This window comes from Stegodyphus dumicola, chromosome X2 (assembly GCF_044657685.1).
Source record: "Stegodyphus dumicola isolate Sdum_Otavi_A_Nest chromosome X2, ASM4465768v1".
NCBI lineage: Eukaryota > Metazoa > Arthropoda > Arachnida > Araneae > Eresidae > Stegodyphus > Stegodyphus dumicola.
The window spans coordinates 98634515-98662091 of NC_140781.1; the positions used below are offsets into that span (position 1 = coordinate 98634515).

Below are 27577 nucleotides of genomic sequence, written 5' to 3' on the forward strand. Positions count from 1 at the left end.
AATATTAAAATTATAATTTATTCAGAATAGTTTATAAAAGGAAGAAAAACATCTAACATGAAACATTTTTTCTAAATGAACACGTTTTAAAATATTTTATAGCTTATTTCTTACGTATTGTTATGTTCAATGAAAACACACAAGACTTCATAGTAGAAATTATTAGCTATGTTGACAATATCAAAAATTCATTCTGACCTAGTAAGTGAGGCCTTAAGTTCATGCGTACCACAAGTTAACAAAATTTTTGCCTTTTAGGCAGTACTACAGCAAGTGAAGAGATGGTTCCTAAATATTTATATAAATTTTGCACTTTTCAGTCTTAAACATTTGTACTAATTTTGCAAACCATATGCAGCAGGAATATATTTTTAGTCTTATTAAAAGGTATCTAAAAGTGCTTTTTAGTTCTAAAGCAGTGGTTTCCAACGGGGTTGGTACCATCCACCGGTGGCATTGTTGAGATCTAAGGAAGCGATTTTGGCTTAAGGCAAATTTGTGGTGAGCTGACGACCAACTGCCGATCCCTGGGAAATACTTGCAAGAACCCGCTGAAAAGTTTGATTAATATTAAAAATCATGGAATACTTTGTTTCAACGAAATACAAGTACTATGAAGTTATTTCTGTTAGCTTTCTTATTCATCTAAAAATAATATCTCAGCTAATATTTCATCTATTAATATTTAAAACAATTTTCTATTTTGGTAGAAAAATTATTGATTCTTATGCAGAATATAATAGAAGGTATATTTATATACAGTTTATCAATAACCACATGATTCAGTTTCTATATAAATTTATTTGCATAGTATAGTCTTATAAATTAAATTAGCTTGCATGTTATAAAATTTTCTTGAGACACAAAATAACATTGCGGATAATTATTTTTACATCAGGGACCAGATCCACTACTTGGAGATGAGCCCGATAAACTGTTCTCTCCTGATACACCTATTGAAGAGAAAAAACGACTTGTCTTTGAATTTTACGATAAACTTATCCAAGAATATGAAGAGTTCCGAAAACCAACAGGAGAAAAGCAAACTCCAGCTACAACTTGCCGTGACCTTGCTGTTGCTCATCCTGAATTAGAGAGTGGTATGGATAAATTTTATCATTGATAATTAAGTTTTTCTAGCTCTTCTCTTAATTTAAAATGAGCGACATATAAGTTGTGCATTCTGGTCAAATATATCAGATGTATTTTAAACATGCCTTCTCTTTTGATAGTTACTATTTTTTTTATTTTAGTAAGCAGAAAAAACTGTAACATTTTGAATTCGGCTATATGTTTGACAATTCCTTTTTCGTGAAACTGACTAAAAATGAATTAAATGCTATCCTCGATTACATTGCTTAAATGAAGCGGAATGTATTCAGCAAATATATCATCTTAACATTTTTAGGGTTGCTATCGTAACTGCAGCTATAGTTAAAGTCTTGCCAACCGTACTACATAGATAGCGAGCTAACGCTACCTCTTAACAACTCACAAATACAGGAGAAGGTTTAAAATAACCTTTATGTTTTCGTCGTAAACTGAACATAAAAATACGCCTTTTTTCTACAGACAAAACCACAACTTACGGACTTTTTAACTTAACAATAACAGAGAATTAAATTCAAACGTTGATAGCGTACTCTAAAACTATACATTAAATGAGCTGTCTCGGATAATATTCTGCTGAGCAGAAATTTATCACATCGGCTAGCGAGAATGCTAAAGCCTGAATATTAAGTAGAGCTGGTTAGGATTACTAACAGCGAGACACGACTGCCAGAAGCTCTCTCAACAAGATTTAAAACCTTCAGCTTAAATACACTCAAAGCTTATTTGTAATCTGGTAAGGAATACTGAAAGCAGAAGATATAATAAAGACCAAAATCATAATAACTGGTTAATTAACATAAGATATTCTATACTTTCATCAATCACATTCTTTATATTTTAATATATCTTTGGATTATTCGAAATTCTAAAACTTAAAATGCTTTCTAGAAGCATGTTGGACACAACAAAAGAAGGCAACGAAAACATCCCTTTGAAATGTTTTCCCTCATATTCGCTTTGGAATGTCAGAAAAGTTTAACAGGTTCTCAGCTATCTCAATCATTGCCGTAATTGTTACGTCTTTTAATTTCAGGCATGTACTGGGTTGATCCAAACCAGGGGGATCCTAAAGATGCAATTCAAGTATTCTGTGATATGGAAAAGAGAGCTACCTGCGTATCTGCTAAGCCCGAACAGGTACAATAAGCCTGTGTATTCATGTTCATAATTTTCAGAGTGTTTAATTCAAACTGTAATTTCAATTACAAAATTATTAAAAATAGTAAAGGGGTCAAAACTGATAAGCAATCAAAAATTTATTAATTCCTTCTGATGTAAAAATTGTGCTCTATAATGCAAAAATTTAAAGCTTTATTTTGACAAATGTGTGAAAGACAAAAACTGATTCAAGTTATCATTCTAGGCTTTTAGAATTATATGTATATATATCTTCCTATTTACCCTAATACTTAATTTCTGTGTTTTAGTATCTTCAAAAATATAAGCTAATGTTTCCAAAACAATCTTCCCCTTTTTCATATCATTTAGGTTCAAAAGAAAAATCACTTTAACGGGAGAACTCAAGAAATGTGGTTTAGTTCAATGGATGGTGGATTCACAGTAAGTCTTATAGATAGTCTATTGATAGTCTGCAGGAAAGAATACTTTATTTGCGCACATCTTTACATCAAATTCTTTGTTTTACAGTTTAGCTACACAGCGGATCGCATCCAGATGAGTTTCCTCCAGCTTCTGAGTAAGGTTGCCGAACAGAATGTAACAGTACATTGCAGGAATGCACTGGTTTATAAAGACAGTAAACGAAATGTTCTTAAAAAGGCTGTTAAGTTAATGGCCTACAATGATCTAGAGTTAACTGCCGATGGAAATCCGATGTTTACATATTCCGCAATTCAAGATAATTGCAAAGTATGTACTTTCTTCATAAATTTTTGCCTTCGTATCGAATTAAGACTTTTTGAATTTCAGAAAAACTAAGAGAGAGAAAACTTTCTTGTATATGTATAGAATTATACGTACAGTTAATAATCCTATACATTTTTGGTAGCTGCATTATATTATACTTTCAAATAATTTATATATGTATTTATTTAGCTATGAAATATTTCCTTAAAAAATGCTATTTTCATAGCTCAGAAAAGAAAACCGCATAAGCCAGTAGGTCACAGAACAAGATAAGAAATTTTTAAAAAGTTAAATAATTTTCCAATATAAAATATAGAATTTAGTAGCAAAACGTGTACGCAAATAACTACCCGGTTGTAAGTACACTAAACCAAGAAACAGGAAATGAAATAATCCTTAGTTTCGTACTGTGTGTGTATTTGATTATGGCAGAGCACTCAAGGGCTACCTGCCTAAGGGAAGGGATGCCTTCGTGGAGGACTTTCTAAGGGAAACTGGCTCGTATGCACGTTACACATGGGGAAAACTACGAAAAAAACCCCATGCAGTTTTCGTACTGCATTTTGTTATGTGTAGTATATTCTTCGAATAAATTTCCATTAAATTCACGATAAATAAGGAAATCAAAATTACCTGAACACAAAACTCAAACTTCTGACTATTACCAAAAATCCAAATATTTAATTTATGCAATCTCGAAGAGGCTTAAAACATTTTCTTACTCCCTCAAAAGCTAAAAACTGAAGCGAAGTTATGCTTCGCATTTTTAGGGGCCAATATCTGTGTTAAACATCTATCACTTTTACAAATGAAAAATAACTGGTATATGAGTAAAGATACTTACTGAAATACTTAGAGAAAATTGTTAAAAATAAAAGTAGGGAAAAGAGCCTAAGATCAGTAACTGAGCGCACACATTTATTTCCCGGCTAAATGTTTTCGAACATTTTACAACCTGATGAGCAGGTGCACTTCGAGTATAAGGAACTAACTCTGCTGTCAAATAATTAAATCAGACAAGACGAAGCTTCTTCAATACGCATTACAGAATACTCTGCTGAATTCAATACGCATTACAGAATACTCAAATAAAACATTGTTAGGGGCAATGTACCTTTCAAGAAAAATTTTGTGATGAAACTCTCTTCTTTGACTTCTGAATAAAAATATGTTTGCTTCTCCGTGATTCTGTGACATTTATTAAACACGTCGGCATTTCACTGTAAGATAGTAACCAAATCAGCAAATTCTATCCTTTGTAATAAACATTTTCAGTACGAGTCTGTTTCCATATGCAGTTTTAACGATGGTTTTCGCATACTGAACAGTCTCATATGTTCATATTATTTGACATGCGACACAAATTTGGAAAAGATTTGTCCAAATATTCTTATATATATACATATATCATAATAAGTCTCGTATATATGTTTCTATTAACACGAGCGCGTAATAATTCTCAGAAGCGTCTTTTGTGATCCGCTCTCTTACTTCAGCAATGTGTTTCTCCTTGCGAATAGAATCGCATTTCCAAGCTTGTCTTCATCTTTTAATGCTTTCTTGAGCAAACCACATAAATATCTCTCCACGAGATAAGCATGCGTCCCATACACGTTCTTTGTTAATTGCACAGTCGTCTCAGATGTACTTTTATTGAGTTTGAATCATAATTTAATATTCGTTGTACTTTATGTTGCTATTGGAACAGCTTTAATATTTGCACAGCACGTCGTTTTTTCTTCCAGCATGCATAGCATAGGATCATCTGGTGTTGCCAGACTACAGACTCAGACTGCTATGGACGCAAATGCGGCGACGGCTTTGTCTGTTTACTGCTGCCTCATGTGTATGTTCGGAAATCATTTTTATTGTGCATGTCCAACACTCGCAGAAACCTCATACCTCGTTTGTTGCTTAACCAAAAAAAAAAAAAAAAAAAAAAAAAAAGAAATCTCGCTTATTTGGGCAGTCATTCTGCGGCCGCACGCCACTCACGCGAAGCGCTTCTACTTGCAGCAGTCAAAGGATTAAGATATGCTTACGGCTTGCACAAGACTCTCACTACATGGCGTTTGTGCACAGTACAAAACCTGTCTCAGTATATGCATAATTATTGGTCTTTGTATATTTGTGTTATTAAAAATAAATAGAAAAGAAAAGGCAAAAATGTATTATCATGTATCTTAAAGACCATTTTGTCTTTTTTAATATTAAATGCAGAAATCTTGCTTTAATTACATACGCGAGTTATAAAACACACCATATAATGTTTTCTTATTATTATCAAAATAATTTGTCACTGAATTAAAGTAACTTATTTTCTTTTCCAGTATCGAGATAGCAAGTGGGCTCAAACTGTTTTGAAGTATGAAACAGATAAACCACAGCGATTACCAATTGTAGACATTGCGTTTAAAGATATCGGTTCAAGAAACCAAGAGTTTGGAATAGACTTGGGACCAGTATGTTATTCTTAATACTGGTGAAGTATTCATTTGTGATAAAATGCCTACAACAAAGAGAGAATGATTATTAATATTATTCGGGGGATCACAGTATCCTATAACCTGAAGCACTGCCAATATTTATCACGTACATTTTGTGTAATATCATTCTCAAGCTTATATTCATTTCTCAGTGATTGTGCATCCCAGCTCCAAATTTGAAAACTAAGAATATTGTGTTTTACGTATGTTGTTCAATTTAGTGTTTTCAAAGACTCATGTTACATTTAAACTGATTTTTGTAAATTTCTGGACCAATTCTGTTGTATACTTGCCACTATTTTCAATAAATTATAACATGTTGCTCTTTCAAACTTTTTTTTGTTTCCTATAATAAAATATCTGACAATAATTATTAACCATGAAAAAAATTATATTTAATATTTATACATGTTACATAGCTTTTATTTCTAATAGTTCTCCTATTTGCAGTTACTTAGCTGCTTTACCACACTAACATGTTTCAAAGGATGATGTGTTTTATTAAGCTATAACTTTTCAGCATATTTAATAACAAGCTTTTGTGAAAATTTACTGAATAGCAAAATAAGAATGCATAAATAGAAAACGGAAGTGAACTCCTTAACGCATCAATAAAAATTCAGATAGTGGTCTTTTTTTTTTCCAATTTGTGTTTCATTCTTTATTTTAAATCACTCACTTTTAACTTCTTTCTTTATTTCAACTCAAAACTGTAGCGATATATTCTGTTGTATTCATATCTTAAAACAATTTCTTGAACGCATTTATTCGGATGCGCGTAAATAATTTAGTTCACTTTACCGTTCAGGTCACTCAGTCAAGTGCATTAAAAGGCTAATTATGTGAAATAATATTAACTGTGAAATAAAAGGGAGTGATGGTATCGACTTTCGAGAATTTGTTAAAATAAAATCGTTCCGTTATGGAAGACATACGACTTACCATCAAGTCATAAAAGCACTGCGTAAAAAATAATATATATTCTTAAACTCTATGTATAATGCTAAACTTTTTCAAATTAAATTCGAGAGATAAAAAATTCATGATATAATAATATAGTAAAATTCACTATATAATTAGACGTTGCATGAAACTTGAAAGGAATAAATGGAAGGAATATTGCTTTTATACATACATTTTATATATACATAATAGTATAAAGATTCCTTACTAAACGATAGATAACATTTTAACGTGATGTAAGAAAAAGTTAGTTCAGATTTTATAAGATGCTTTTATGATAAAAAAATTAACACAAATATATTACATAAATAAATAATTCGTTTTCACTTAAACATGAATTTTTACATTTCAAATTCAGTTTACATTGAAATGTCTAAATCAAAAGTTTCATTCACAGCAAGAAATTCCCATGAAAAAAATTTCAGTTGACATGCAGGATACCTGCATTCTGTATCATATTTCAAATCATCAATTCTAATATAAAATAGCTTTGTTTCAATACAAAATCTTTCTTACAGTCGCAAGCAATATCTTAATTTCTTCATCTTGGAAGCCATACAAAACTCAAACGGTAAATTTTTCAATTGAAAAATACTAATTAAAAACTGTCACAAGTCTTTCTGTTCTTGTGAATAGTTAGTTCATTTATTTTTTACAAGACTATAATTCTCTCTGACTATATATACTTCTCCTAGGAAATGTAAACGTTATAGAAGGGAACATATAGATGATTCAGCATCTGCGTCATCAACTGCTGGAAAAAAAAACAGTTGGTTTGTCACTTGATTCTTTCTTTAACATATTAAATGTACATCAAAATTAATGTTTTTCAAGAGAAATAATTTAAAAAATAAGTTCATGCTTGACAAATTGCTCCATATACTTATGCAAGTTATGCACTTTATTTTAGACGTATTTTTATGCATAACACTTAAATGTTTTAAAAGCAAAATTGCAAAGAAAAGTATTCATTAATTATTTTCTCTCACAAAATTTACTGATTACGTAAATAAATAATTTAATTCACAATTTCCCATAACTTAAACACCACCTTTTACTTAATAATTTATTAACTAATTTATATGTTTAATAAATCCAAGTAACTTTGCGTATTCTGTGTATATTTCGTGATATATTTAAATAGATGTATGACATTTCTTCGTCACGGTTTCTTCTGTATAACCTTGCAAGTACATTTTTAAAAATAACTCGTTTATTAAATAAATTTTAAATGTTAAGATAAAAAATACAGTAAACTATTTAGCTCGTATGTGATATAACTAATCTTCTATCAAATAAGCTTTAAATACTAATACGCATAACACAATAGAGCATACCATAAATATTTCCATGTGGAGAGAAGTAATATCCTGGATTCAAAGTAAAGTCTTTACTCATTCTTTTTTACTCTAGAAGGGATGGCCCCAGTACCCTGAGACTGTTCGTTCTATCTCTAGCAAACCTGGAGCGCCAGATTTAAAAAAAGCGATTGAAGCGCCCTCAGTGGAAAATTGTGGAAATTATTAAACCTAACTCAGCACAGGGCGCAGTTAAAATTTCTAGGACCTAATCCATAGTGAAAAATCTCCAGTGTCCATTTTCCATATTAGGAGGCGGAAACAGGATTATGTTTAACATATGGAATGATTTTGCGGCTTTCTGAAACCGGACGCTCTATGTCCAAACCTTATGGTCCTAGGTGGCAATCAGGTCTCGAATCCGTAATGAAGAAATGGTAAGAAAACGAAGAAATGGTTCATTACAAAGCTGAAAGCAGCATGTAACTTCTATCGTAAACTTACACTTCAGTAATTACCAGTTGCACAGTACAAAAGATTACACGTGCTACCGCGGTATAACACAATTGAACAGCTATCTATAGCTATCAATTCACCTATCTATGAGATAAAAGTGCATAAGAATTTGTACAGTGTACCACTTTATATATACAAATTGAAACAATGGTGTAAAATGCCTCTCCTGTAAGATAAGGCATAGCAGCTAAAGTACTTTTAGTTGATTAGTAACATTAAGCCCCCGACATCCGACTTCAACGATCTGAGTAAGACAGATTTGATAAAAGAGTAGCATTTTTTAAATTGTATACTGTCAGTCAGCAGCGGTTGATGCGGCCTGAACGAGAAGTATACTTTCAAAGTATATTGATGACTGACGCGGTCCAAGGGCAAAGTACACTGTCAATCATCGGTGACTGATATGGTGCTTAACGTGTTAATGCATTACAACAAAGCACAAGAAGACTACATGCCTAAAGAAGGAATACTTTGGTGTAGAATTTGTAGAGGGATAATGGTTTGTAATAATGTTACCAGGAAGAACTGCAAAAACACCGTAAACTAAATACTATGGGCATTTGAAATATGGCATACACAAATCATCTCAAAGCTTTTAGCAATATGCTACCTTTCCTATTAGACGATAATAATTTACTGTGATAGGAATGGCAATAATTTACAATGATGACAATGACCTGACAATAACGGTGATATCAATTACGGTAATACCAGAGATGTTGATAGGTTAGGATGTCTAGTGTTTCCAATATCAAATGACAAAATTGCTTTTGTGCAATTCTATACCTTAAAGAGATGAGTATCTTAGCACCACGTCCTCAGTTTGTCAAACTAGATATTCGGGCACTCAAATTATTTTGGAATCTGCATCTCATGGTATATCAATGGGCGCAACACCGTTCCCCTTTCCAAAACAGTGTTTAACTATAAGATTAGGACTAACAAGGATATCCCGTCCAAAAACAAACCCAAATTGCTTTAAGTATATGCTATCAAAAATAAAATGAATTCCAATTATTAACAGATAAAGCTTTAAACTAAGAAGCTTAAAATAAACAAACTAAAGAATATAAAAATACGACTAGTGAGTAACCGCTGTACTCTCCAAATCTAAAACACAAACATACACTTAAAACTACTTCAAAATAAAAATAACTTATGTAATTTTAAGGAAATAGATAATAAAAATTTTCCATTCAAACTTCTATATCGATTATACTTTTACCATTATTAATTATATTTATTAGTTTATGTTCAAACACTGTTGCTTTTTATATATTTTTAAAACCTTTTCCCATTTGCAAATTGAAAATAAATCCCTGTTCTGTGCTGAGAGACATGATGCGACGAAGTGAATAACATAACCAGATATATTGCATAATTTGCGTATGTCACAGCTCTTAAGACAAAATCTATTCAAATAAACCGGGAACTGCCCATGATTAGTAATAATCTGGTTTAAATCGATACCGTTAATAAGTTTCACTTTTTGACTAATTTGAATACATTTTTTAATATTTTTAAAATTTTTCAAGGGCACTCCCAGCGTCCATTTCTTAATTACATGGTTTCTCACTCCGAAAATTGCGCCTCTTCTGGAACCCTGTATATTATTTATACCATATATCCCTTACCGACAGCAGCTTCTTCGGCTAATGCATCAGTCCTCTCGTTGCAATAATGACCAACATGTGTATTTGTTCAATGCGACCTTAAATTATGTATTTCTGTAACTCAGCGTTAAAATATTGTGCTTATAAATTAATTTATTGCAAAGTTTTAGGTGGGAAAATGCACACAAAGCATCAGAACAAATGTTAACTTAATATTCCTGATGTAAAATTACTTCGGATCCAGTCTGATACATAGTCTATTGCTGTCAATTCGCCCTGATGTATAGAATATGTTTTCTTTACAAAATAGCTCCCGTTGTTGAATTCCATGGCATTAAATTAAACAGCAAAAGCCTATTTAACACGCCATCCCCACATGCCCAAAAGCAACCGTATTTAATATCACTTTCACACATACCCAAGTATTTTTTGTCGAAATAAATAACAGGTCACTTTGCGGGTGAGAAAAATCTTCATTCATATATTCAAAGCTGTTATTCTAAATAGTGTAGTTGCCCAAATGTATATCCTGAAAACTAATGCTAAGTAAAATTTGTAATAGAAGACATTATTTTAATGAGAGAGGTATCACATTAGCCGAAACATAAATAACCGCCATCGAGACTATTCGAAGAGTTGTAGTACAGGCAAGCATTCAATACCTTTGCAGGGAGTCATTTCATCATCAATAACAGCAGCTTAAAGGTCAAGAAAATAAGATAGCAATTAATATACAATTTTTTAGAAATAAAGTAAGCTAATACAAAATGTTTTGGACGCTTTAAAATACAATAAGCATTGAAATGTTAAATAGTGTACTTACTTTAAAGCCCTAAAATGAAGTTAAAACATTTAGAATAGTATTAAAATAATTAAATAATAAATTGCAACCTTCTAAGATCCAATGCGAAAAAAGAAAATAAAAAATCTGCGAAACTAATTAAAAATTTCTCACTGGCAGAACTTGTAGCTGCGGTGCGTCGGAGAAGGGGATAGAGCTTCCTTTTCCCTGGGAGAAATGTCTAATCAGGATGGTGCACCCAAACGTTTAGAGCTCAAAAACGCAAGTCTCCGGTGCACAGACTTCGCAGCCTCATTAAGGTTAGTAGTTACCATAAGAAAAACACTTATTTTATCAAAAATACACTATTAAACTTCAAATAAACAATTATCAAGGTAAGTACAACATATTTCACGCACACGATAATTAAATTCAAAACCTAAGCATGCATAATTACCAATTTAGGATCAGTTTCAATGGCCTCGTTAGGCTTAACAGGTACTGTGTAGAAAATAATTTAGTTAATCAAAAATTCATTGTCTATTTTCCAATAATTTGTATATATAGTTATTGCAATATATTTCCCACTTCTAAAAATCAGATTTCCAAACTAATTACGCATAATGACAGCTTAGGAGAAAAAGATAAACAAGCTTACCGAAATCCAAGCAATACACTTCGTGACATGCACAGAAGCCCGCTGTTGTTGACCGTGGATCCTGTGGTTCAGCGGGCTTTTAACGATTTACAGTTTTTACTGAAACTGTGAAGAATATTGCTCTAAGATGTCAGCATTAAATTTAGAAAAAAAAATCACACAATTTGTTTTCATCTCTACTAAGGCAAAAAAATGCAAAGTTTGCAAAAATTCCAGATAGTTGCACATTTTGAAGTAACAAATCAAATCACCTCACGAGCAAAATTATCCTGATCTTTGATCCTGTACATTTACTGTGAGTTTTCCACCGTGCAATTAGTAGGCATCTGAAGTTTTGCTATTTCTCTAGAGCAGCGAACATTATTCGAGGTCTGAGAATCTTTATAGGATCTCTACTGCTTTCAGTCCTACAAACAGCTTTTTCAAAGTTTCTTAATATTGTTAACAAGGTTGAACATGCTTTTCACAAATCCTATTACAGGTTTCGCGTCTAACTTCTTAGTGGTTAATTTATGAGTCCTACCGTTCAACATGGTTGAATTTCCAGTACCTGATGATGTATTCTGCAGTTGCCCAGAACCTCTTCATCTTAGGGTAGTTTATAGTAACTAAATGTCATTTCTCATCTTGTTGGTGTTGTTGCTTATGCTCACTTGTCTGACGTAGTCAGCCAAGCCCCCGAAATTCCCCGTGGCAAGGAGCGCAAGATTACGCCTGTCGTTGGCAACAGCCTTGATTTCCTAACAGCTGACAGTGCGATTTGGCTCAGTTCCGCCCCCAATTTTGATGGACAGCACACCTGGGGGACGAGTCCTATGGTCTACCAACCCTCTCCCCTTTCACCAAACCACAAGAGAGGACTTTCAGCTCGCCGCATATTTAGAGTGACGCAAAGCCGCAGCGACACTATACATTTACAAACATTCATGTCTTCTCCGGGATTCGAACCCGGGCCCTTCAGCTCAACAGTCAACGACGCTAACCACTATACCGGTTATATTTGATACCATATAATTCATAATTATTGCGCGTTAATGAATTTTTGGATACTGATTTATATTAACTTTGTACAATCTGACAATCTGTCATTTTTTCTGATTCTTCCTTTGTAGAGTTAGATTTGTCAAGCAAACTATACCAAGAGGTACAAAATCAAGTGAATATTGGTTTATGCAAGTATAATCATATATTTTCAAATATCAACATCATTGCTTCTGAATAAGTGTATTTTTACACAAGGATACTTGATCTACTATTATATAGATTTAACAAATATAGCATTCGTTTATACAAAATATTAGCATTCGTTTATCATAGATGTATAATTTTTTTAAAAAAAGTTTCATTCGGAGGTTATTCATTAGTCACAGAAATCTATATTGCTGTTGCATATACTATGCATTTCCTATGATTTAAACTATTAAATCCTGTAAATCCGTAAAACATATTTCACATACGGAATTTCAGTCTTAACTTTCATCTAATCATTGTCATTACTACGTCGATATGTAGTAACTTTCGGGGGCTTTTAATAGACATTTCAAATTTTTTTCTGGTAACTAAGCTATTCCAAAAGTTATCAGTGTCATTATTACAGGAATATTTTCATTTCCATCTTCAATGGACAGAATTTCAAGTAGAGATATTTTGTTCACTGGCAATGAACAAGAACAAGCCTCGGCTGACACCCTGTCATTGACATCAGCTGAAGACTTCACTACGGTCAACGAAAATTTGCTTTTTTGTGTCTTCTACATATTACATGGAAATATGGTTACCAGAGACAAATAAGGAAATATACATACCAAAGACAGCTTGGACTCTATTTTTCACCGCAATTTTGAGGAAGAGCACCCCGGAAGGGGATCCGGGGGTCTTTCACCCTTCCACCAGCCCACACGAGATCACTTTCGTCTCGCCGCATATTTAAAGCGCCGCTATGCCGCACCGACACTATACATTTACAAACATCCATGTCTTCTCCGGGATCCGGGATGATTCGATGTAGAAAGCTCTCCTAACCACTATACCGCCTGGGCGACATCAATGTGTGTGTGTGATTATGGCAAAGCCTCAAGGGCTATGTGCATAAGGGAAGGGATGCCTTTGTGGAGGACTTTCTAAGGGAAACTGGAACGTATACACGTTACACATGGGGAAACCACGAAAACGCCCATGCAGCAAGCCCGTTTGCGGGATTCGAACCTCGGACTGAATTACCAGGGCTCAGCGACTTTACCGCTCGGCCGCTGGTGGGCCGGGCGACATCAACGAAAAGTATCCTAAAGAATAAACGTCTGGAAAAATAACAGTCAAGGTGCAGTAATACAGAATCTCTGGGACAACCCAAATTTCGTATTATTTCTTAAAGTGAATGAAAAGCGGTACTCTGTAGATAAATTATATAAATATACCTATAAAAATATTACAGATTACAAACACTTCCCAACATATTATAACCGTTTCCATATTAAAAGTTGTTCTAGACTGTGGACACATAGAGGCAGACTCAAAGTATCTTATATTCGCACACTGCCTATTAAGATGGGTGGCTCAAAACATTATTTCTGTGATAGGGACCACCAACCTACTTCAACCCCTTAATGGACAAAAAATTCAGGAAGTAGTCTTTTTAGTTCGGTGTACCCGAGTGCATTAAGAGATTAGAGAACTGTTAAAAATCAAAAGTTCTAGCCAAGGACTTAAAAAATTTATGAACGTTATAACGAGTTAGTTTTAATACCTAATAAGTTGTGTTTATACAAAGGAGATTGATTCCACCCGTCAAAAGATATTTGTGAAATATGTTAATGTTGCTTTGTGTTGCTCATTTATTATTTTTTAATTTAGCATGTTTATTTTTTCTTATCAGTTTGTACAAAAGAGTTGTATTAAAAAGTGATCTGGTACCAGATCAACGGATCATTCATTCAGTCATTAATGAAATAATCAGCCTTAAATTCTGTATCTAATTTAAACAACAAAGCAGGTCTTCACGTGCCACGCGGCGTGATCGAAAATGGCACCTCAATTTAATTTAGATATGTTTTGCTAAGCCCTGTTCAAGCTTTTAATAACCGTATAGGTAGAGTTAACAAGTTTTACTGAGAGTAAATTAAAGTAAACATTACTTGTGCTACTCAGTGCTTCAACTTCCCCCTATGTCCACTTATACCTACCCTTTTAATTACCTGAAGGCACTTTTTGAAGCAACTCTTCGGCCACTTCTGCTGATGTTGTTGAATACAGATCTTTCACTAAGCTCACGGGAAGCTTTTTTTTCTTATGTGTTTCAGCAATATCAATCATACGTCGAATATTTTCCTAAAACAAAGATTTGAAAAATGTAATTAATGTATTAAAATGATGCATAGAATATTAAAATGGAATAACAGCTATTCGTTGAGAGTAATTCTTAGATGCAAAAGTTGCACAAGATGCAAAGTATGATCAAATGGCAAGCCCATGTCCTGCTTTATCTCGGAAACCATATTTATAATACTATAAGATATCTGATAACGTCAATGGGGTGTCATTTTGTAGCATACGCCAAATAGACTAAATACTTCTGAAAATAAAAATTAGTAATAGCGACTGGGGGCTAAGTAAGTAAAATGTGAAATAACTAAAACATAACAGACAAATTTGCCAAAAAAGGACACGCTAAATATACTAAACGTTAAAAAAAATGAAAATTAGCAGAAATAGATTGGCTTAAGTAAGTAAAATGTGCAATAATTGAAATAGAAATGTTTTTACAGATGCGAAAAGTATCCATACAAATCTTTATTTTTAGCTATATTCTAAGTTTTTTAAAGAACTTTATTTTTATTTGTTTCTCTTTCATTTTTTTAATAACAGATGGCGAGGCGATATGTGCACAGTTTCCTGTCATTTAGGCAGACATTTCTAAGAAAATGTCTTGCGTTTCACGGAAGCACATATTCTCCTTCGCCTCTAGTTTACATGACCATTTGGAAGAAAGTGGTTTTGTTTCACGCTTTCGCATTTGCATTTTTGTTAAGTTCCATTTACATTAATTCAGTTCAGTTTCAGATAAAATAAAAGAAATGTTTAAATATTTTGTACCGAAATACACGTACGTACGGTACCAGAAATGAAGGTATATTTCCAAATGTCCTTTTTTTTTCCATTTTCCTATAGTCAGTTTATAAGAAATTTTCTATTCGTTCACAAGACTCTGAGACATCACTATCAATAAGTACGGGTGCTTCATTTATGATAAATAAGCAATCGATAAAATAATAATTTAGATCTTTGAAAATTTCGGGAGAAATTAGTAAAGAAATACATTTAACAGTTGAAATCTCGTAAGTATGGTATTATTAATAAAACGTATTACCAATCTTTGCTGCTGCCGGTGTTGTTGTTTCTTCATCAAAAGAAGCTCTACAATTATGCTTTGCTTATTAGGATCTACCACCTGCAAAATATTTCAAACATATAAAATCGTTAAAATCGTTTAAAAAATTGTTTTTCCAAATATTAAGCGTTTATATCATCCAAAATTAAAATATTTTTTAATTATCAGCCACACGCGTTTTAAAATAGTCTTACTGAAATCGGTTAATTTTTTGGTTTTATTGCTTCTACATGTAACATAATTTTCTGTGTAGTAATTCGAAGCATTTCAGACTGAGATACGCATGGGATTTTTACAGTAATAAATGCTTACGATTCACGTAAGACTAAAATTAGCACATTACGTCTATATAAATGAACATTTCTGCATGAGAAGAAAACAGAAGTATTTATTACCCTTCCGTTCATCCGGAAACCTTTCATAAGTGTGTTAGCATTATTGAGTAAATCTGCTTGAAACATTTCTTTGGTATTTTTTCCTTGAGCTCTCGTGACTGCGGACTTTCGAGCCGTCTGTTTGCCCCATACTTGGACCATTATGTAGCCTTCTTTTAAGTATTCTACCAGCTGAAATTCAAATAGCAAGCTGTTAGAGACATAATGTAATTTATAAACTAGAAAAGAAGTATTCACGAGGAGATAAAAGTTTCACTGCCGCAAAGCAAGAAAATAATTCAAGAAACGAAAGCATTCGAGAAATTTCTACAGAAAAGTTCTCTCTAATGGTTCATTAATTCATTCATTAAGATAAAATAACACGCAAGCACTATCACCATATATAATGAAAGGAAACGAAACACGTATCACTAACTGCTGACAGAAATGAGATAAATAAAAGAAATTCAAGGATTAAATTGTTTTAAGAGAAAGCAAATGTAGCAGTAAGATTTAAATTTCAACCAAACAGAAAAATTTATGAATGAAAATGAATAAGTTTTGTAGAGACATTAGGTTAATTGGAAAAGCCGGAGAGATGAAAAATATGCAACGCCTTCGCCGGGAATCGAACCACGGACCTCTGGAATACCGCTTCAGTGTGCTGACCACTATACCACGAGGGCACGCTAGGAAGGCGGGAGAAATACCTTATATACCCCTCTTTTAAAAGGCGACTGGGGATTTTTAGGGGACCCAATCGCCAAATCATGGATGAGGAGAATCATCATCCAACACCCTTTTAGTTCGGGCGCCACTGTATAGACATTAGGTACTTTTTAGAAGATGAAAAATGAGCTATCGCCTTCGCCGGGAATCGAACCACGGACCTCTGGAATACCGGCCTAGCGTGCAGAACCACTACACCACGAAGGCACGCTAGGAAGGCGGGAAAAATACCTTATAGCTTTAAGGGACGATTTGGGAAAAAGGAAATATTTATACACGATAGACACGGGTTTGACGCTTTTCTTAATTTCATTTGGCTTTTTATTTATTTATTTATTTTAATTTTACATTCTTCTGATGCAAACTTTGGTTGGATTAAGCAATGCATTTTAAAATAATAAACCAAATTCCCTGTATGGGAATTTTTTACTAGAGAAAAAAAATGATTCGAAACTTAAATTTAAATGGAATATACGCAATTTAGGGGGAATAGAGTAATCACCAAATTTTTTAAATCAACTAGCGTACGAAAATATTTTAAGGAGGCTAGGGATGACAAATTAGAAATTTTTTAACAGCCCGGTGGAGAGATCTTCCTAAGATACAAGAGGTTAAATCTTCCTAACTATTGTTAAGTATTAGAGTTTGTAACAGACAGCGGACACGAAACAAACCCTGAATGCATGAAAACGAAACAGTAAAAAGATGTATTATTTAGGTATAGAATTATAGAATTGAGAAGCACATCAGTCTTAATTCCAAATCAAAAGCAAAATTAAGACTGACGCTGATTTTAATCCTCCGAGTGCGGGATCCGTGAATAACGTGTTCATTTTATCCTGAATATAGGCGGGGAACGTTCTTATCGCGTCGGCAGAAACTGGGACTGCGAATGCGATCAGTTTCCCAGGAAGAAAATGTATGGATTATTTTTAACGCTTTTATGAATTTTGTACCCGTGGTCAAAGAGTTAAAGGAAGGCTTCATACATTTTGAAACAGGCAGGTACTCTTTTCCGAATAAATGCCCTTTTTTTCTTTGTTTCTTTAGTAGAATGACAGTAATAGGATTTTGAACCAGGACGATGATAAACCGAAGAAATTTTCAAAAGCACTGTTATATTAAAGCCAGATCTATTGCATGTGATTCAAATAACGAACAAAGAAAAAGAATTCGTTCAAAAATGAATTGAATGCCAGGAAATATTGATATAATTCTTAACTGGCTGCCCTCTCATTTTAATTTAATTTAGTAATAGATTCTTCTTTATTTCCACCCAAAAGAACAAAATGTTAAAAATTAGAGTACCCAAAATGAAAAATTTACTATTTTAAGAAAATTAAGATTCAAAATAGTGCGCTTAAATATTAACAATAATAATCAATTCTTGTTCCAGAATTGTGCACATTCATGTTAACTATGCATTTTTCATTTCAGTACTTTGGCAATGATTTAATTAGTCTAAATTTGACTCTAAAGATTATTTTCAGTTCACTAAATGAAAATAAAGCTATTTCGAAAGCATACTCGTTTTCGACCTGGTATCTTCGAGATAGAAGAAGTAAAAAAATAATTTTCACGTTTCGCGTTCGTTTCCTTTCAAATGAATTTATTTAACTCAAATTAATTTTTCAAAACATATTTATTAGACTAGATATAGATTTTTACAACAAAGCAACAAATTTAAAATAAATGAACTCAGACATAAAAAAGAATTTGAATGTTATATACCGACTGAGTGACTCGTTTAAATGAAAACAATCTTTTGTGATTAAAATCTGGATTTGATGTATCCGATATAACTTCTGTTGTATTGTCTTCGGTATCTAAATAGACCTTGTACTTGCATCTTATATCCTGTAATAAAATATCTCTGTAATTTGAAAAAATAAAATCTATACATCTGACATAAAAATTTCATTTTATACATAATACGAAGTTCAGGACTTATAAACTGATTTCTATTTTGTTATCAGCAAACGTTGCTTCTAGAATTCTATAAAAAAATTGAATGGCCTCACACGTAAAGCAATTAAAAGAAACTTTTTCAAATACACACAGCTGTAATAAAATCAATAATAACGTGTCTTTATTACCTAGAAAGCCATTTTTCAGTCACATTTTAGGTTCAAAAAGGAATCTAAAATGGTTTTATTTTAAAGGACATAAAGCAAAGCTTTGTATTTTTTAGATGTCATCACGTGATAAAGAAACACACTTTAATTTATTTGTGCAGTTAAAAAAGCAGATTAAAGAAAAGCAGAAAATTCGCACGATCACTTACATTAAATCTCGAAGGTAATCCTCTGCAACCTAAAAGTTTTACCATAAAATGAAGGTCCTTTCCAATCAACTCATTTGGGTTGTCGACAAACATGTCATCGTGCTCTGTATACTCTTTGCCTTGAGCAGTGCAAGGTACTACTTCTATCTGTAATACAAGAAAACCAATTAAAGGGTTTCAGTTGGTAGTAATTATAATCGTTATTTTTGTATTGATGACTTCACATCATAGCAAGTTTCGAGTAACAGATTTAATAGCTTCAAAAAGTACACTGCGCAAAAAAAAAAAAAAAAAAAAAGGGGGGGGGCAGTTCGATATCTCCCGTTCTACCGGGCCGATTGACGAAATTCAACTTGCGTTTTTCATGTTTCGAAAGGGCGACTTAAGCTACGTATTAGATTTATATATACCATTGTTCTAATATACGTATTTTGACACAAAATCGGACTTTTTCTGAAAAAACATACCAATTGTTTTCAATATTTCGATTCTACGACTCAAATTACGCCAAACTACCAAGTTTTGTAAAAATCGCACGAGTACTTTTTAAAAAATTAGTTCTCAAAATTTTAGCTCCTCAATGTTAATTGAGTTTGGTATATATTTATACAAAACGCTCTTTTTTTTATTAAACTTATTTGATTCTTCCTTTCACATTCCGAAATTCAGGTTCATTCCAAATGAAATTCACCCATTTTTTATGATTTATGTTTTAAATTTGTATTTTTAAATAATTTTTATAAATTTTTAAAAAAAATTGAATTATAATCTATAAACATTTTGCCATCATCTTAAAGTAGACGTATTTCTAAGCATACCTGCAAAAAATTACAGTTTTTTTATTCAAAATTTCCGAAGATATACGTGAATTTATATATTGGCGTGTTTTGAAATTTGGCTTATTTGTTGAAAGCGATAAAACATCAAATGTGGTTTAGACACTTTGCTAAAATTATTTGAAAGTTAGAACGATGTGACTTTTTTCCGCTTATGCACAATGTAAAAAGATAGTAACGAGGTGCCTTTGTTTCCGCTCCGGCATAATGGAAGGGAAAGGAAAATTGGTGGCCATATATTAAGAAGTTCGCCAAGTGAATTATACTTGGCTCAAACTGAAAAAATTTTGCCAAGATAAATTTTTGAATTTCACCGTAAATTTCGCACCAAATTTTACAAAATTTAATATCTAGGCGTAATTTGAGTCGTAGAATCGAAATATGGAAAAAATTGGTATGTTATTTCTGAAAAAGTTCGATTTTTGTGTCAAAATATCTATGTTAGAACAATGCTATATATAAATCTAATATATATCCTAAATCGCGCTTTCGAGACATGAAAAATGCAATTTGAATTTTGTCAATCGGCTCAGTAGAACGGGATATATAGAACTGTCCCATTTTTTTTCCGCAGTGTACGTTGTGAAAACTAAGTAGATTAAGTGCAAAATAAAATTTAAAAAATGATTCTTCTGCAATTCTACGATTTTTAATTGTATCAGCATAATTATGAATCAAACAATTCCTTACACCAGCAAATCTTGATGCATTCCTGCCATATGCAAGCCGCTTTACAACAACAAAACAACAATCAGAAACAAGTAGAAAAATAAAATAACATATACTGTATTTTCTATACTAAAAAACTAGCGGCTATTAGAAAATATTTACTGGTTCCTTGGAAGCATGCTTTCTGAACGAATATATTAAGCGCTTATTTAGAACTAAAACTTACAGCAACTGGAATTTCACTTGCAGATTGATCTAATAAATGAAATTAATTAAAGCAGATGTAAACTTTTTTAATACAATACAAACATACATTCATGATGCCAACTTCAGCTCCTTTATAATCAACAATTTCTAGTTGTTCTTTCAGCTCCACCTGTGTAAAAGACGTTAACAGCTTTAAAAGTGTTATTAAATGAGATATGAAAGATATTTTAACACAAAAGTAAGATTAATTTTAAGCAAATAATATTTATACCATGTAAGCAAGAGGTTGAAGAAACACTTGTACGCTTCCAATTCTTACTTCAGCGTCTAGATCCTCTATAAACGGATCTCTGTCCTATAATTAAAAATATCAACTTTATAAAATTTCATAAGTTAATTATAACATATTGTAAGACATGTATCAAGTAGATAACTTTGGTATTTCCACTCCCTCACTCCTTATGTACTTTCTTAAAAGAAAAGCTGAAAAATTATAAGGCTCGTAAAACCGTAAAATATACGACAATGGTAGAATTTCTAATTCCCTTTTCTAACGGGGTTAATACATTCAAATAATATAAATAAATTAAAATTATTATTAAATTTTAAATGATAAAAATCTGTTTAAATATTTAATAGAAGCTTGTATTTACAAAATAATAATATTTTCATAAACGTTTTTATAAAAATTTCTAAATTAGTGTAATATTTAGAAATTTTCATCAGTTGCATAATTTTGCATGACGATGGTAAGTTGCTGGAAAAATAAAATATAAAAATTCTTCAAAGGTAATGTAGTGAAGCATTTATATTTCAACCTTAAAAATATATACGTGCATATAGTAGGCCAATATGTAGATCTTAATACTTACTAAATTCATTAACTGTAAATAATTTCCCCACAACTTTATTGAATACTGTGTTGACGAAAAGAAATAAGAACGGGAACGAATCTGCTAACTGCTCGAATTGGATCACTTTTGACTCTATCGCAGTAAGTAAAGGATTCCTTCACTGCAAGAGCGTTGAACTTTAAAAGGAAGTTAATTATTTAAAAAGTTCAAATCTCAGAGAACTTTCCTTTTACCTTTTTACCTCAACGTAATTTGGGTAATATTCAGAAATTTTAGGAGTATTTTTAAGAATATTCACCAGCAAATATTTTAGTTTCAATTACGTCCACCAGACAACGTTTAATTTGCAACATAACATTATATTCATGAAGATGTTGAATCTTTTAAGAATATTTGCGAAGCATTAGTCTTAGCGTTTCCCGCGTATTCCAGTATAAAATAACAGTTTGATGTGATCTTCATAGCTTGCTTCTTCATATGCCGATAACATCAGTAATCTCCAGTTGTTCTGCATTGCAATACAACGATTTTCCCATTTGTGGAAGATTTCTCAAAGAACCAGTTGTCTCAATTCTCTTAATCATCCTCTACAGTCCCAAAACAGCATATTCAGCATGCTTTTTTACGATGGCTTAAATCTTTAAAATTATGGAAGAATCACAACGTTGCAGCCGCAATTTCTATATTAAGGTAACCAAGAGTGTTTTACGAGGTGGTCATAGAATATCGATAATTATAGTAGCTTTTGTTCTCATTGAAATTCCAAAGAAAAAGACTACTTTCTGAACTTTTATTTGTGCATTAAAGATATAAGTATTTCCTAAAAAAGCTATAACTTAATGCATTTCTAAGAAATTGCGTTAACTTAAATATACACTGATATATGACTTTTATAACCATTCAGTTAATTTAGTTGCTGCATTACACTGAGGGTTATTTTTATTTACTTTTATTTACCGAGATGGAGATAAAGATAATTTAATTCGAACAAGAAACAGCTTCATTTCATCCAAACTAAAGGTGAATTTCTTTCTGTTGAACTGGAAAACGTACTTCCTACTTTTGGCAAGACCTTATTCTTCAGAAATACACTGAAGAGACAAAACATTATGACCACCTGCTCAATAACGTATTGCGCAAATTTTGACCTGCAAAACAGCTGCAAACGACCTTAGCACGCATGCCACAAGTTCTTAGTAGATGACTGGAGACAGATTGCACCAAATGTCTAAGCTACGGTCACGCAAAGTCGAGATATTTCGACATGGTGGTGTTTGAGCTGTGAGCTGCCACTCCATGACATCCCAAATGTGCTCTATCAGGTTAAAATCCGGCGAGTTAGGTGGCCAGGACATTAAATGGAATTCCTCCTTATGCTCCTAGAACCACTCTAACACAATTCGAGCTTCGTGACATGGGGTGCTGTCCCGCTGGTAGATTCCATTTCCAGTTGGCAAGATAGATACCATGTAAGGGTGCAACTGATCCGCAGTTATGTTCAGATAAGCCGCAGCTTTCATGGTCTGTTCTACCACAATTAATGGTCCCAGAAACACTCGTGAGATCGTCCCCCAAAGCATAATACCACCACCACTAGCCTGTGTATAAGGGGTGAGCAACTTTTCGCCTGGAAGGCGGCGTACCCTGACACGAGCATCAACGTCATGATTGACAAATCGTGATTTATCCGATCAGACCATGGTCCAGTCTTGATGTTCCCGGACTCACTGTAGGCGTAGTTGACAATGACCCTTAGTTAATAGAGGCACACAAGTGGGACGTCTGCTGCGCAGTTCCATATCCAACAGTGTACGCTGAACTGTGTGTTCCGAAACACTTGCACTTGGACCTGCATTGTATTGGGCTGTCAGTTGAGTCTTTGAATGGCATCGATTTTGCTGTATAAAGCAATCTCCAACGTCCTTTTTCTTTGATGACGCTTGGACGTCCAACATTTTGGAGTCTCCTGCTGTTTTCATCGTCATTTACCCAATTTTCATAAATACTTACAACGGCAGATCGTAAACAACCTACCAGTCGTGAAGTCTAGGAGATACTCGTTCCGAGTCTTTGGGCCATTACCTTCCCTCTACCAAACTCGGTTAGATCAGCAGCCTTTCTTATCACTCGCAAAAGTTAAGTGCAAGAATGATTCCTTAGTTTCCAATCCAATCCAATCCATGTCGGTATAGCCGGTGTGTCTCGAGTATATGAAACTTTACTGGCTCCTGAATAACTTTGCCGTGAAGGTACCTGACAGTAGGCGGTCGGGAGTAAAATAGGAGGAACTGAGGTTGAAGAGAAGAGGGGCGACCATGAGTCACTGTGTGGATACCAGACAATCAAACTTTAGCGAGACTAAGTGCGGGTAAATACGAAGACAATGAATAAATCCTAATGAGTAAGGTGGTAATGACATAGCATCATGATAATTAGAAGTACAAAAATATGCAAAATAGAGATAAAATAGCTGAATGCATGAGTAAAATAAAATAAAAGTATCTGGAATAAAAAGTATCTGGGTTAAAAAATGCAAGAAATAAAATATAATATAAAAAAAATAAAATGAGAATTATGATACAATATATAGAGAAATAATATCAAATGAATACATACTTCATGTAAGTGAATACTAGGAAAATTTAATCAGAGTGTTTTTCTTGATTATCGCTTTTAATTTCCTTAATATGCTGAATAATTTGTACAAAGCCAGCGCTTTTGATGACAGAGACGAGCTCTGCAAGATCAGCAAATATTTTCTTGGCCTCATTAATTGTCTCACTGAAAGTGCCAGTAGAAAAAGACTGGGCATATGATTTAGCTTCAATTATACGACTAGGATAAGTCTTTGGCTTTTCGTCCTTAGATTTAGGGAACTTACTGCACCCTTTGAAACTGGATGTATGATTCTGATTGCAATTTACACAGACGAGTGATTTTACTGGATTATTCTTGTCTGGACAGTCTGTAGATTCATGATTTCCAGCGCATCTTACACAGCGTGGCTGGTAGTTGCATCCTACCTGAGTGTGATTAAAACCCTGGCATTTATAGCATTGAAAGGGGCCTTGCCTCCCTTTGTACTCTTCGATGTTAACTTTCAATCCGCATAGGTATTTGACCTGATAGATAGTTTTTGAAGCTTCAAATTTTGGCAGGGTAATGAGAAATAATGGAAGTTTAGTAACCTCACCATTTCTCTTTCTTGACATTTGTTTGATTTCATCGGGTTTATAGTAGTTCAGAGAAATAAGATCTTTCTGGATTTCTTCAATTTCTGTGCTTCGGAGAAGCCCTTTGATGACTTCTTTGATTTTTCTGTCTTGGGGGAGAATGTAAGAGTGGTGCTCCACCTCCAGTTCTTTCAGCATCTTGATCATAGCTCTATACGTGTTAGGGTCGTTGGTAGAAACTTTAACACCATCTGGGATACTGTTTCTTGTGAAAACAAATTTTTGTTGTTCGAGCATCTTTTTAATTTTACTGTAAGTAAATTTATTTTCCTTAAATATTATAGGTGGAAGTTTAACAGGTGAGTTTTTCTGAGTAGTATTAAAAGATGAGTTAATATTAGGAGTAAATTCTGGAGTTTCTTCCTGGCTAGTTGTATCCATGGACGGATTGTCCGCCTGTTCACTGGTAGTTTCCTGATTTATTTGTGCATCTTTGATAATTTCCTCAGTAGGTTTGTTTTTCCTGATTTCTTGCGTATTATTTTTAGTCGATTGTTTGTTTTTGCTCCCATAATCAGCAGAGCTGGTGGGGGAATTTTTCTTTATTCCTTCAGAAGGCTGTAAAAGTAAAGGAGAGATAATTGTTGTGAAACTATCGTGCTTAATCTTCTTGGCAACCATTTGTGGGTTTCTCTTCCTAATTGTTTGATCATCACGGCGAATGTTAGTTATCTCATCTGAGCTAACGGCTTTATCCAATGTAAGCTCTTTATCAAAACTAGTAGAAGAATCATTAGAAATATTTATAGGTCTACGGCCCCTAGAATTATCTGAAAAAGAAGTTTTATTAGAACAATCATCATTAAAATCATGATTTTTGTTAATAGTATCCTGACATACTTTGAGATTTTGCGTGTGCAAAATTCTAATCATTTCTAGCGAGCATTGAAAGAAATGTATAAAACTTCTCTTCCATTTCCGTGAATGGGCCATTACGCTCTTGGATCAATTGTAATTCTCTGATTTGAATAAAGTAATATTCAGTAAGCCTTTATAAGATCGTACTGGTATCCATAGCAATGCACAGAGGCCATAAGATCCTGCGCCCAGATTAGTGTGGAAGACCTGCGCCCTGGAACCGGACCCGCTCGACGGCGTTCCAGCAAACAGATGAACAGGTGGAAGTCTATCAGGCCGTGGAAGTCTATCAGGCCCCTGACTCACTGTAAGCTTCGCATCTCTGTACTCGAATCCTTCACTAAATTACTTTATAACAGGACATGGACACTTCCCCACATATTTCTACGCAAGAAATTTGGCAAATTCTGATACCTGTATAGTGGGGAACAGGGAACTCCTGATCATTACACTTTCTCATGCCCCTTAACTGAGGATATTCACATAAAATCCCCAAGTACTGATCTCCTGGCATTCCAAAGGTTTTTAATTAAAGATAAACATCAGTATCCAAAGTTTCAGAAAATTATGCAACTACTCTCTTCTTACGGCTTAGATCTCTGTCAAGTGTAAGTCCTCATACTGCTTAAACTTAGTGAACTTTTACATGCTGTGATTATGGACAAAATGGCTCCGCTCGTGAACTTATAAACTGCAATAAACCAATATATCTGAAATAACCCATGGGCACTCACCTCTTCAGCATTATTATTACAATTCATTTTAACATTGTGTTGCCAGTGCTAATTATAATTATCTCATTATGTTTATCTGTTTATTAATTATCTTTATCTCCTATTTTTGTTGCACCAAATCAAATGTTCAATTTATCTTGTGAATCTCAAATTGTATTCCGACTATTTTGTAATCTACTTATGTCCTACATCATTATTTTTAATAAATACTGGATGCGGGGCGTGCTGTGGGATTGCACGAAGTACCATAATAGGTAAACTCTAGACCTTTTTGAAAGCTTCAGTCTGTGTAAATTCCTATAAAACTTGCAATTCCCCCTTTTTTTTAAAAGAATTAGTATGGGAAGGCATTACCAGTTGACCTATGGTACATCGCTGGTGTCCCCCCTACTTTTACCTTTACCTTTACCTGACTCACTCCTGACAAATTGAGCTTGGGAGTAACTAGATAGACAAATCGACCAAATCCGAATTAGTATAAAATCGCGTTGCAAAACACGAAATCAAATGAGAAGCAGTGGCAAATATGGCAGATAAGCATCATTGCAATTATATGGCAGGTGGCGGTGTCTACTGAGCACGCATCGTCCGAAGATCGTAGTCAGAAAAAATCGGACAGGGAGCGAGATCGTTATCTATCGGATCGATGACAGGCAGAAGACCCACACGACGTCTTTTCCCTTTGAACTTCCTCGCTCTAATGAGATATATGAGACATGCTGCCAAGCAGCAGTAAAATACCATTCCCACTTAAACACGTGCCCTCCACGTCATCCAGATGAAAAATGTGGGGATGGTCATAATGTTTTGGCTCGTCAGTTTATATTCCCTGTTTTGTACCATGTCGACTAAACTTTCAGTTCTTTTAAATACGTAATTTCAGCTCTCACAGCTTTTCTCATGATAAAATAATTTTCAAAAAACTTAAACCGGCTTCTCATCCTACGTAAATTAGATTATTTTAATTGCTTTTAATTAAACCCTATCTCATAATCAATCATGCCTGTTTTCCTTATCTAATATCGTATTCAAAATTGTTAAAATTGTTCTGACAGCCAAATAGTACGATAAGCATAATTCAGTTCTTCGCTAAAACATTATTCTTTTCCCCAACTTATCAG

At 33.5% G+C, this 27577-nt stretch overlaps 2 protein-coding genes across 2 annotated transcripts in view; one reads left to right on the forward strand and one right to left on the reverse strand.

Moving 5' to 3' along the window:
- The window catches only part of LOC118186185 (uncharacterized), a 131573-nt gene extending 125776 nt beyond the window's left edge, over nucleotides 1-5797 (forward strand). The window contains exons 45-49 of the mRNA XM_035356249.2: nucleotides 899-1100; nucleotides 2147-2250; nucleotides 2602-2673; nucleotides 2761-2982; nucleotides 5310-5797. Coding sequence (XP_035212140.1) covers nucleotides 899-1100; nucleotides 2147-2250; nucleotides 2602-2673; nucleotides 2761-2982; nucleotides 5310-5456 — 747 coding nt within the window. The 3' untranslated portion in view covers nucleotides 5457-5797. The remainder of the gene's footprint in view (nucleotides 1-898; nucleotides 1101-2146; nucleotides 2251-2601; nucleotides 2674-2760; nucleotides 2983-5309) is intronic.
- Nucleotides 5798-6065: 268 nt separating this feature from the next.
- LOC118186186 (kinesin-like protein KIF28) overlaps nucleotides 6066-27577 on the reverse strand; it is an 80603-nt gene continuing 59091 nt past the window's right edge. Inside the window, exons 17-24 of the mRNA XM_035356250.2 lie at nucleotides 21049-21132; nucleotides 20884-20946; nucleotides 19066-19212; nucleotides 18513-18638; nucleotides 16074-16244; nucleotides 15658-15738; nucleotides 14486-14618; nucleotides 6066-7182 (exon numbers count right to left, since the gene is read on the reverse strand). Of these exons, the coding sequence (XP_035212141.1) occupies nucleotides 7136-7182; nucleotides 14486-14618; nucleotides 15658-15738; nucleotides 16074-16244; nucleotides 18513-18638; nucleotides 19066-19212; nucleotides 20884-20946; nucleotides 21049-21132 (852 nt within the window). The 3' untranslated portion in view covers nucleotides 6066-7135. The remainder of the gene's footprint in view (nucleotides 7183-14485; nucleotides 14619-15657; nucleotides 15739-16073; nucleotides 16245-18512; nucleotides 18639-19065; nucleotides 19213-20883; nucleotides 20947-21048; nucleotides 21133-27577) is intronic.